Below are 13488 nucleotides of genomic sequence, written 5' to 3'. Positions count from 1 at the left end.
AGACCCCGATGTGTATGTGTGGGCCAGGGGTTTCATCATGGTGGACTAGGATTTATGAGTGCTATCCAAATAGTAGGTAAGGGGTTCTGCAGCTGCCCAGACCTGAAGGTCACTCTAAGAGGCTTTTGTTGCCTTACACGGAAGTGCCATCCCAAGGTAAAGGGAGTTGGAAGTTGATTATTTACTGCCTTTACTACATGGGCCTAGTGTTGTAGGAAGGGAGCATGCTAGGCTGTGGAGAAGGAAAGGCGTGGAAGGGAGCCTCCTGGAAGGGAGCTCATATCCCTAACACTTCATAAACTTACTTTTCAAGTGATATACTTTGAAATACACTGTGTCATACTAAAAGTTTTAATCTAAACTTTTCAATATAGCAATATGGCATATAATCTAATATTTTTATAACATGCCTAAATTATTTGTAAATCAACTCTTGTCAGTTAAATTTTAAAAATTCTTGGCAGGTATTTGTATCAATTCATTTGAAAATTTTTAATTTAGGTGGAATAACAAAGATACTATCATGAAGCAATGAGAATGGAGAAAAAAATGTACAAAATATCCAAACATCTAGGAAAAGTGTCAGCTTCATACGTACAAAATTTCACTGAAATATAATGTGATTTCTTAGAACTAATGTTGATGTCTTGACTAACTGCTTAAATATTAAGCTATCAAAAATGAAATATAAGAATCCCCAGGAGTTTCCAAAGAAATATCAGTATGACTTCCTGAAAATTAAAGAGAGAAAATGCTTATATTTAAATACAAATAAACAAACAAAATTTGGGCCAATTATGTACACATGCACTAATTTTGATTCTTAATCATTCCAAGAAATTTCCAATATCACTGCAAGACTTGGTTCATTCCATTGTATAAAATATCAATATTATAGGGAAAACAGTTTATTCTTCTTTATTTGACATGTGAGTGTAAATTTTAAATGAGATATATGGAGTGTATTGATAAATTCAACACTCAAAAATGACAAAATAAATTATTCAGAATGTAAAATATGGAGAAGTGGTTTATTAATGTCTTTTCTGTAAGAATCAGACCTTTATTAATCAGTGAAATGTAATACTGTTTGAAATCCCTCATCTTCACATTTTTACTGTGACTACATGGTCCTGTGATCTATAAGTTTAACTTTATTTTCTCAATATCTAAGTGCTAAATATTCATGAAGATGAATAGTATAAATTTGGACTGATAAGAAGTGGGAAAATGTATTCAGTATAATATTCAGGTATCTAATATCTAAGGTAATCAACTCGATACTTAAGGGTAATAATTGTAAATGATAAAACTTCTAGAAGAAAACTGCTATTGGTTGCATTTTTATCTCTTCAGAATCATGTGTGGAAATATACTAGCCAATATGATAGTATTTAGAAATGTTCTTGAGAAATGCTAACGTATTGAGTTCATGAGAAATGCTAACGTATTGAGTTCAAAGTCATCATGAATAGGAATAGGGCCTTCATGAAAAGGACATCAAAATGTGACTTTCTCCTTCCCATAGTGAGTGATAAAAGGCCTTCATCATAAATCCAATGTCCAGGAATTCGAATTTTGATTTTCGCAGACCTCAAGCCTAGGAGAAATAAATGTCTTCTTTTTATAAGCTACTTGGTCTATGATATTTTGTGATTATGGCCTTAAACTGATCAGGAGAAGAAGTGATAAATGCAGATGTACACTTATAACAAATACCTGAAAATATGGAAGGAGCTTTGAAACTCTTCCAACTAGTAGAAACTTGAAAACTATTGGGGTGCAAAGTGGAAAACACTGTATTGACTTAATAATACATTAACGGAAAATCTTGTGAGGTCCCCAAAAGATAGAAAATAGACAAAGAAAGAAAGGAACACCCATAAAGAAAGATTAAATTTTAAGTAATCAGCAAGTAATGCTATAGATACCATTGAAAGTGACAGTAAGTCACATTTTTAGGATGTCTTAGACAAATGAGGAATACATAAATTAACAATGAGATAAAAAGCCTAGGTTTTTATCAAATTGAGGTGGTATCTGTGTGTTTCACTGATAAAGGTGCTAAACCAATTGTCTAAGCAAGAGTCTGGTTTTCTCTGATTTCCTTCTTCTAAAGGGCAAGAGTCATGATTAAAAATTAATACTAACCATTTTGTGAAGCATTCAACCACCAAGACATGGAGAATTTCCTGAAAATCTGTTCTTTTAGTTGACGAATAGAGGCATTCCTTAGTTAAGGATTATGCCAACCCTATATTCTGTACGATCAGAAGCTTAAAGTATTGTACTATTTGAGCTCTTATTTATTAAATAAGTTTTTTAGGATAGAAAATCCTGAAATGAAAAAATAACATAGTATTTATGAAGCAATTTATTAGTTGGAAAAGTTTTCAGGAATAGTTTTAAGAACAACTTTATATATCAGTTACGGTAATTTAATTTCAAGATGTAATGTTTTTCTTGTTATAAATTAATTTACTTTGTGTTATTATTCATAATGTATATTAGCAAATAGCCCAAGTCCCTAGTATAAATACTGAAAATCCAGAAGTTCTGAATTGTGATATTTAATTTCTGTAATCAAGTACTTGAAAAAAATATCATAATTTCCTATGGTTTAGGAAAAAAATATATAAATTGATTATTTAATTTGGAAATACATATAAATGTTATTATGTCAATTTCTCTATTATACATGTTGTATATTAGGACTCATAAAAAACCTAAAATACTTTTTATTTAGATGCAATTGCATTTTTATACAACTCTTGGGAACTAGATACTATAATTAATGATTATAATGCAAAATGCACACTTAAATTACAAAGTAGATGGAAATCATTGAACTGAGATTATTTACATAAAGTTGTGAAGAAAACAGACACTTCAAATAATAATGTACCTACACACATTCCATGTATATAACATATATTATATGAAATGTATTATATATTTATTTATAGATATATAGTGTGTATAGATGTGTGTATAGGTGCATAAATATTTTTATCATTATTCATACCTATTGGAAATTGTTTCAGAAAAATTAATTTCTCCAATGGAATGAAACAAAATTGTAAAACTTGTTTTGGCTTGTTTTAATGTTTTACAGAACAAAGTCTGCTTCTTAGCTAGAAAACTGTAGGGATTTAATTGAATTTTCAGATGTATCTGATGAGATTAAAATTCGAAATTTTGAATGAACAGTTCTACTGAAGCTAAGGTTTATGATTTCTCATTGCTGTTGGAATTGTTTCATCCTTTTTGGCTTCCTGATTTGTTTCATTCTAAGTCCGTGGTACAAAAGGTCCACCCGGACAAGGGCTTATCCGCTCACATTGATCATGGGAAAAACCCTTAGAGCCTTCCAAGAATTAAAACAGCAAAGAAGCCATGGATAAATTTAATCTTGCTTTAGAATTTTATTTAGCCTAGCTAATTACCACATAAGAAATTTCGTGTGGTGCATCTGTGAATACTCAAGGGATTAAAAGTACATTATCTAAGCAAACAGAAACTTATTTCAAGTCCTTGTGATAATCAGATTCTTTTATGCAATAATACTGTTTGTTTCATCTTTCTCTTTCCTGTCATTTACACATTTGTGGAAACAAGGTGGAAGAGTGCAATTTCCTTTCATTTATCAATTTGCATGTCATTATTTTAATGTGTAATTTGCATTTATGGTCAGGATTTTACATTTATAAACCAAAACCAGTTTATGAAGCTTTCATATTTAAATCAAGCAGAAACACAAAACAAGTAACAGAAACAAGGTTCTGTATAGAACTCCTACTTGTTGCCACAACAAAGAAAAATACATGATTGTTTAAGTTTTTGAAAGGTTACCTTGCGATTTCCAAATCATGCTGACTTAATGAAGATGTAAAATGTATCCATTATAGAATTTGTCCTGAGAGAACATTTACTACTTTGTAATCTAGCTTTACTTATACCTAATTTCTAAGTCTGAATTTCTAATAAATTATAGGGGAAAGAACCCATCCTACACTTCAGTTTGTACTTCTATTCTTCCATTAGCTAACTTCCTAATTTGAGGAATGATCTATTATAGAGTACACAACCTCCCATGTTTCAAGTGGTAATTTGCTTTAAATCCCCACCTTAGGTGTTCAAAAACCCTGCTTTTGTTAACATTCCAGTAATTGTGGATGGCTTAATGTATATATCTTCTTATTTTTTTTAAATGAAAGTCAAATTATAGATCCAGATTTGCCTCTCCTGAAATTCCCCCTTTTCCCTCTCTAATTTGGACCCTGTAAGGGGTTCTTTCTATCACATAATAATCTTTATTTAAACAGAATGTCAATGTACTTCTTAATAAAGGTATTGTACCAAGACCGTTGTAGTCAGAACTGAAAAAAAACAAATTCATGTTGTGTGAACAAACTTTTTAAATGAAAGGTTGACTTTCGTACCTATCCCTGTAATTGGGAAGTTCATCTAACAGCCCTCTCTATTCACCTCCCTTACCCTGGTGTGTTAGAGTCAAGAGTTGTAATAACATTCCTGACTTTATTTTCCTCTATCTGCTCTTTTCCCCGATGAATGGCTCAGATATGAAACTCCATTCACAGGAGAATCTTGATATTGAAAAAAAATATAATGCTGATCCTCAGCTGAACAGAAAGAGCTAAGGCCTGAAATATACAAAGAATTCATTTAAAATGTAAATTTTTAGATGAAGGGTATTATTATTATTTAATCCATTATTAAAATTAATGTTCTTCTAATTGTTTAATAGCTATATGATTACCAATTTTTCATCCTCTAAAGATGAAAAGAGCAGACCCAGAACACAATCTCCACATTTCTGATTTAAGAGGAATTTTATTTCTAATAAAAATCATGTGCTTTCTAGATGAGAGTAATCTGATTCTGTTGTAATATGGCACACAGTAATAATTGCTATGCCAATCTATTTCATATAATTAATACATGCTAACAATGAAAGTAAGAAAGAAAGTAAATGACAGGAAAATAAAACAAGTGGATACTTATCAGCAGGATGGGGACGGTCAATGTGAATATGGCTAGAGTAATTTATTAGGCTGTGTGAAATAAAATAATGAAGCCTGTTGAAATTATTTTAAGATGGGCAGTAGAGATGATCAAGAGAACTGAAAGGTATTAGTTCGAGTACAATATTTGTATGTAAGTAAATGTTACAGTGAACCTTTGTTGTAAAACTAACATGGCAGACAAAAAAGATCCAAAGAAAAGTAAAAATTAATGGCTATTACATTTTGTCTCTTTTGTTCGAATTAATCAAATTCATTTAATGATTCCATTAAAGTATATAGAATTAGCTGACTTAGTGTAGGTAAAGTGTTCAGAATACATAGATTAAATATACTTTAATGCGATCATTCTTATTTCTTGAACATTTAAAGCATGGGAAAAATAATATTCATAGTCACTCCAAAGTTTTAAATCTAAATATTACATAAGAAACCTTGAATGTTGTTCTTTGAAACTGTTTGCTTAGTGTTGGAAGCTCATCTTGAGGAAAATAAGGCAGTTTTGGCAAAGTATTCCCTTTTCCAATGGCTTTTTTATTTTGTCTTCCAGCTAAACCCTGGAAACCTTTTCTGTGCAGTTATTCACTCAGGTTTTGCATAAGCCACCTGTTTATTAAAGTTTATTAAATGTGGTTGCATGTATTGTTTTTCTTACAGCAATGGTTGTTTTGAGCAACCTGGAACCAAATACAACCTATGAAATCCGGGTTGCAGCTGTAAATGGAAAAGGACAAGGAGATTACAGCAAGATAGAAATCTTCCAGACATTACCAGTTCGTAAGTAGTTATATCTTCCTCTTTCTCTTTGGCCATTTTCTTCTCTTTCAAATTAAATTCAATGTTATTTTTCAATGCAAAGAGATATGTTTATACTTTTGAGAAATGATTTATGCTTTTGTTAGAATGGCTCCTAGAGAAGGTGGCAGGTCAGATCTCTAAAAATATATTTATTTTAGTGCTAGGCAAAAATTGGGAGGGAAGGGATGGTAGGGGAAAACAAAGGAAGGGTAACAATGCTCCATAGGAAATGTACTCATTACCTTACTCACATAACTGTAACCCCTCTGTACAGTATCTTTACAATAAAAAATATATTGAACAAAAGTAAAATAGAATCATATACTAAAAAGCACACTTTCAGAAAATTGATAGTCTGATTAATTGCATTGTAGCCTTCAATTTGTCTTCAGTGAGTAGAAGAAAAAGCATATGTATACTATCTGGTATTTTCTTCTTTTATGTGGCATGACTATTTATTTATTTATTTATTTATTTATTTATTGTTGGTCATGTGGCTTGAATTCTGGGCCTGGGTACTATTTCTGAGCTTTTCAGCTCAAGACTTGAATGGTGCTGTAGCTCCACTTCTGGTTTTCTGGTGGTTAATTAGAGATAAGGCTCTCACAGACTTTCCTGCCTGGGCTGGCTTTGAACTGAAATCCTCATATCTCACCCTTCTGAGTAGCTAGGATAACAATGCCAGGAAATGACTATTTTTTTTTATTTGAGTTGGATGAATATTATGTGGGACTGAAACATAAGAAAAAGGAAAATGATAGCCCTTTACATCACTGCTTCAGGAGAAGAAATGACTCATTTAACTATTTTTTACACAGTTTGAAGCCATGAAACTCTGTTAAATTTATATGAAGTTAAGGTACACATCTTAAGATTTGTTTCATTTAGACTGACTAATTTATAAATAGGAGTGTGTAAGAATATGAATATGTGTGGAAAAGTGTTATAAAAGTTGAGCATGCTTATGCACATGACAAGGCAGCCTTATTAGGCACAATAAATCTTACTCAAATTGCACTATTTTTTATTTGTTTTTATAACATCTGTCAGAAGAATCCCCTTTTCCCCATTCCCAGTGAAGTTTGCTTTTTTTCATTTTTGAATTTTTTGTACGTTTTTTATTGTAAAAATGCTGTACAGAGGGGTTACATTTGCACCAGCAAGGTAATGAGTACATTTCCTATTGAGCATTGTTGCCTCCTCCTTTGTTTTCCACCATTATCCCTTCCCTCCCACCTCTACGGTTCTCCCCTCCCACAGCTATCCCCTTCCTGCCCCCCCACCCCTGAAGTTGTAAAGTTCGTTTTCATCATAGTGTTTTGTACATCTCATTGTTACAATGGGTCAACCTGTATCCTTTTTTAGGCATTTTGTTATTTCCCTTCCCCCCCTCGAATTATAGAATTGTATATACAAGATCCAGGGCAACAACATCAAATTCAGCGAAAACAGGGGTTATACCACGGGAGGAACATACAAACCAACAAATAATCTACCATGTGATTTTTTAAAAATTTATTTACCCAACTCTTTTTTTTAATTGTGAAAATACTGTTCAGAGGGGTTACAATTACCCACATGATTTTTTTTTGATGTTTGCTTTTTCAGTCCTTCAGATTGTCCAAATACTTTCATCTCAACTAATCTTTCCTTTCTTCCCTGAATCCATCTGTTTCTTATCTACTTAAAACAAATGTCAGCCATACCACCTCCCCTTCCTACTTTCCATTTATACACACCTTGGTCAGCCTGGTATCTCAGTCCACCTGATATCTCAGTCCTCCTAAATTCCACCACCATGTGAATGGGAGGCTGGTTGGAAGATGTTGATTCCCTTTCCAGTACAACTGTGCATTCTATGCAAGTGTGATCATACCAATAAGACTTCCGGTAACATCTCCTATTTTATATCCTCCCACATTTAGAGAAACCTTGCTTGATTTGTTCTTAGAACACATATTTTGATTTTTTTAATTATAAATCACCATTCTTTACTTCATATGACCTTTGTAAATTGTAATATTTCTGCTCTCTTAGTTTGCTAAGGTGGACTTTTCCTCCCCTCCCCAACACAGTGATCAAGTTGGTAGTTGATGTAGTGAGCTTATTTGTGTGTGGGGGGGGGCGGGGGTACTAGGTATGGAGCTAGGCCCTCATCCATAGTAAGCAAAAACTCTACCATTGAAGGAAACCTCCAGTCCTCTATTTTTATAAAAATACCTAGGTGATTATTTTGAAGTTGAAATTTAAGAATGTATGCAAAGTAGTTACCATACACTAATTTATATGACTAGTGGTTATTTTGAAATGGTAACTTTTATATAAATATGCTATTGTGAAAGCAAATAAAAAATATTAGTTTTATGTTTCTCTCCACTAAAAAAGTCATAAGATTTGTGCTGAATTTTATTTTTTCAAAGTGAATATCAATTAAAACAGGGTAACAAACTTGATATACACTGAAGTTTAAATGTATACATATATACACACATTTATAGTTTCTATCTATAAATTCTGTTACTGAAGTAATATAACTATGAATACAGTACTATTGTTAACTGAATTTATATTGTAAAATAAGAACATTCTAAGCAAAATTTAACACTTATGCTGAGCTTCAAATACAGCATTTTATAAAGTTTTGATTCTCCAACAACGTAATTAAGTAGTTTCATGAGTTAATAAGTGATACTTTGGGGCAAATATTAATTTATTTATTCAAAATGTGTTATTACATGCATTAGATCAGATCTGGATGCTCACTTAACTTTGTTGCACAACAATCTAGCACTCCTGTATTCATTACTTTTACATAGCTCTACCTTATATTTCTTTTCTGCCAGCATATTCTGTACTTGTGTACATTTATGAGCACTGTATCAGAAATAAAAGTAACTTTGCCTAGTATAATCTAGGATCATTCTCAGAAACTTTATTGCACTTAGATTGTCTGCCTTGTTTTTGCCTCCAAGTAGGCTGTTACCCTTTTCTAAAACATTGCAGACTAGGGTTTTTGTGTGTGATGTCCTTATCCACACTCATACACATGCCACTTCCCCATTTTTTGTACAGTTGGAGCCAATACAGTCAGATGTCACACCAGATTAAGCAAGTCACAACAGTGGCTCTCATCAGGGAATTCTAATTCTGTTGCTAAGTAGCAGTAGACAATTCTTAACTTCAGTGCATGTTTATGACATCAGCATATATGTGATAAGGCCATCTCTGTGTGAAGCAAAGGCCAGTATGGTCAAAAGTTAATGAGTATAACAAACTTTATTGAAACCTACATCTTGGCATGAAAATGTTCATTCGAGCAGATAGCTAATGACTAGCCATTACCTTTGCTCTTAGTTACAATAACTATAATTTGATGTGTCAACATACTTTTAATAATGCTCACAAGATAGCTACAAAACTTACATCAATAAGGAAAATAGGATTTAAAAAGCATTCCGAATAATAAAAATTAAAGTTTGGTCTTGAACAACTCAGCGCTGTACTCAGTGCATTGGAACATCAATATAAACAATATATTAGGTCTTGAAATTACACTAATTTGGCTTGTTACTCCAAAAGTTATTCATATAGCTTGTAACGTGCATAATGTAATGTCATCTATTTTGATGACATGATAGGGCTCTTTGTATTACAATACAGTTCATAGGTATGTAAAATAAGTATAAACAAAGAAATGTTGTGTTCCATCTAGGTGAGCCAAGCCCTCCATCCATTCATGGACAGCCAAGCAGTGGGAAGAGCTTTAAACTCAGTATTACCAAGCAGGATGATGGAGGGGCTCCTATTTTGGAATACATTGTGAAATACAGAAGTGTAAGTATTTTTCTTATGGCTTGATTTTTTAACCACATTTCCCAATTATATTAGGAGATTAAGTGGCCTATTGAGTTTCTAAATAGATCAGGAGTGAATGTGTCTTCACTAACACCAGTGGTGAGTACTAATCAGCCATTCCTGAATTTCAACTTTATAAATTATAATGTTATTCTCTTTTTTGCAAAAAATCTAAGCATAAAACAACAAAACAATATCGAGGCTTCCATCTGATGGTTTGCAGGTGTGAGGCACAACTTTTAAGCATGTCAGAGTTAAGTACCATTTTCCCTAGTTTTTTAAAAAAAGTTTTACATGTTATTTTTTATTAGCATTTTCATTCATCATTAGCAACTCAAATATAATCCTTCTTAACCATCATAATTACTTTAGGTAGGATTATTTTAAATATCATATTTAAGATATCAGGATTACACTGTAAGATTGATTTAGCCTTCACATTTAAGGAAAGTAACTACTGAGTATTTTATGAAAAGGAAATAGTTTTTTTAATTTTTAATATTTATCTTTAGTGAGTAAGAGACTCTAGTAAGAGCCTCCTGGTTTCTTTGGATAGGTCTGGAGAGAGAATGATGTTTACAGGTTGCAAAAATGATTAATAAAGTTTCCCTGTTAACTTTGCTACTTTCTCTGAAGATGATGCTAAGGAAAATAATTTCTCCTCAAAACTTTCCAAAAATATATCTACTATAAAATATGCTAAGATAATTCTGGCATACAGATATTTTGGGTATTTTCTTAACATTTACAATTTTCTATAATATTGCTGTTTCTAAATTCAAGCATCTAAATTGTCCGGAGTAATTAAAAGGGAATATGATCTTAACTTCACAATTCAAAAAGTAACCTTACATATCACTTCAGTCTTTTCAATTTAATACTAATGTTCCTTTTGTATGACAACTTTTTCTCTCAGCTTGCATGCTAGCAATAAATAGCTATATGTGTCTTTTGGATACTACTGTGCAGGCCTCACGCTCTGGCCCAACCAAAACCTCTTCTTTAGGTTCTCACAGGAACTGAGAGAGGAAGGAACTGACTCTTAGGACCAGTTTTAAACTATTCACATTTTGCTCTTTTGAAACATTATGGAGTATAGAGCGTCTCTAAGGGACATAAGCTCGAATCAGTTCTTGAATTAGATTAGAAGATGCACTACTATTTAGAATCTAACCTGTGACTAGCATGTGCAGAAGAATTTACAGTACAAAATACTGGTAAATACTTAGACATTCTAAGGAAATAATAAAAAATAAACCTCACAAGGAGACTTTAATTAATTGAATAGTGGTATTTATTTTTGTGTAACTTTCAGTTCATTAGTGTTTTTTTTTATTAAGAAATCATGAAAAACTCAAGACTATCATAATATTTTTCCAGTAGTAATTTTATTTCTAGTTAGCTAACAGTAAAATTTAGAAACTAAGAAAACTATTGTACATAGCATGCATATTTATCAGGAATGTAACACTATAAATTTACTCAAAACCCTAGTAATAATCAAATTATGAAAGTGATATATTTTTATATTTTTTCGATGGGCAAACTGAAATTTTGAAAATCTGGGTGACTTAATGGGAAGTAAAGTCTTACAAGAATATAAAACTGTAAAGCCTCAGTTTATAGCAAGAGGGGACTAAATAAAGTTATCGACCCCTAAAACTATTCCAACACATCTCTGCTACTCAGGACCTATGCCTCCAAATATAGCCATCTGGCACATTGTCTTCTTACAGTTAGCATGATGTACTAGACCTTCTGCTTCTAAACATTATCTGATTTACTTATCCCTGCTCCCTTTGTCCCCTTTGTCAAACTGCCTGCATCATGGTCTTACAGTCTTACTTGACTTACACAATTATTAACTATTACCTTAATGTTAACTAAATAGCTGAATTTGGGAAGAAATACTCTGTCCTTATTTCCTTTCTTTATATTTAAAATGTGATTTATCAAGAATATTTAATATGAAATGCTTATAATAATGTTTTGTTTGCCATGCTTCATTTTCCATTTAATATTTTTTCAGTAGTATTTAGGATCATCTCTTCTAAGATTCCAAAGCACTGTGTCTATTAGTTTCTCAAGTTTCACCAATTCTACAATGAAGCAAAGAGAAACTAGATAAGTTGAAAATTATTCAGCATGACACAGTCTACTTTAAACATGGTCTTAGCGTGTATTGATTAAACAAAATAATAGGCTTTATTATGATATTTTTATATGTGCAATAACATATTTGGATCATATATTCAATCTTTCATTACCTCTTTCCATTTTCTTTCTTCCACTTCTTCCTGGTCAACTTCCTCTTCAGCAGTCTGTCTTCTACTTTTAGGTCTTAGAATGTAGTTTTAACTGGCTACCAAATTCCTCTATGTTTTTCTTTGTGTATTCTGAGAGCAACAAAGCAGAGCCTTGTATATTCCTGTTTACCTGTTGTTTTTATTTTTGCAGACACTGTATCACAGACAGAAGAATATAACACTTCTATGTTACTATGCACATAACTTCCTATAACTTATAAACTAACTGCATACATAATCTTAAAGTTATCTTTTAATAGAGCACAGAGTGTTGTTCACTCATCCATTATGAAGACAGAATTTGTTAGAACACAGCTACAGTAATAAAACAGAATTAAATGTCTCTATGGACTTCATGAAAATTGTATGTCTGACAATAAAATTGTGGGATTTAATCTTGCATTTGGAGACAAAGATAAGCATATTAATCAAGACATACTCAGAAAAATACAGAATTCTATTAGTTTTTCATATCTTTTTCTCGAGTTTGATTATAGATGTGGAATCATGGGTATTGTATAATAATGGTGGTCTATTTCATGAGCTAAAAATTAGCTGAATAAACTTGGTAGCTTAAAATCAATTTTAGAGAAATTACTTTAGGGACCAGCAACAGTAGTTCTAGTGCACATACTAAGTCTCCTTTTCCCTCTGCAGACATTTGGAGTTAGGAGATTTTATATTATATCAATAGAAACAGAAACATGAGTGGCAATTTTCAGTAGGATATTAAGATATTTTATAAATTTAGTTTTGGCTATTTAGAGAACTTGTTTTCTAGTTATTAATTTCATAGTGTGCATGTATATATACATATATATGACTATCAAATATTTTTGTACAGTGAATAACTACATATGTTAAAGAGTACAGAACACTGATTCTTTTAATTTTTCTCTTCTTTGTTACTGTGAAAGAAAATGGTATGTTTTACGCATCCTGGAACAGAGTATATTTCTGAATATATACCTAAATGATAAAACATACAGCTGCCAATCAATACAGAAGGAGATCAACAAATAGTTACAACAAATAGTTATACATATTGTTATACAAATAAAATGATTATCAGGAAAAATAGTTTAATGTGAACTATGAAAAAGGTAACTTGGTCTGTTACATATTATTATGGTTGCGAGAGTATAGAGGTGCTGACCATGAAAAATTAGATTTATATATTCCCTTTAGTGTATGTGGGCAATGAGGGTTATGAGCAAAATATATGAGGCTCAGCTTAAACCAGGCCAGAGAAGCAAAGTCAAATTTAGTGAGATATAATAAGGGAAAAATAATATATACTTTTAATTTTTCAGCTAATATCTTCTAAGCCCTAAATGTTCCCAAATCTCAAGAAGTATGTCTTTCTGATATATAATATATATATGAAAATACACACACATACTGAATAATAAGTTGAGTGATAGAAAAGTTCATATTATAAGGTTTATAGCAAATATCTTGATTATAGTCATTCTCACTGGGGT

General features: G+C 31.8%; 1 protein-coding gene across 2 annotated transcripts in view; it reads left to right on the top strand.

Moving 5' to 3' along the window:
- Positions 1-13488, top strand: part of Ncam2 (neural cell adhesion molecule 2) — a 311886-nt gene that overhangs the window by 269234 nt on the left and 29164 nt on the right. For both annotated transcript variants that reach the window (XM_042676924.1, XM_042676925.1), the window contains exons 13-14: positions 5703-5822; positions 9556-9677. In XM_042676924.1, the coding sequence (XP_042532858.1) occupies positions 5703-5822; positions 9556-9677 (242 nt within the window). The remainder of the gene's footprint in view (positions 1-5702; positions 5823-9555; positions 9678-13488) is intronic.

Source organism: Dipodomys spectabilis, unplaced genomic scaffold, assembly GCF_019054845.1.
Source record: "Dipodomys spectabilis isolate Male_0828 unplaced genomic scaffold, ASM1905484v1 ptg000032l, whole genome shotgun sequence".
NCBI lineage: Eukaryota > Metazoa > Chordata > Mammalia > Rodentia > Heteromyidae > Dipodomys > Dipodomys spectabilis.
The sequence above is the reverse complement of the archived record's forward strand: the minus strand, read 5'-3'. Positions and strand labels throughout refer to the sequence as shown.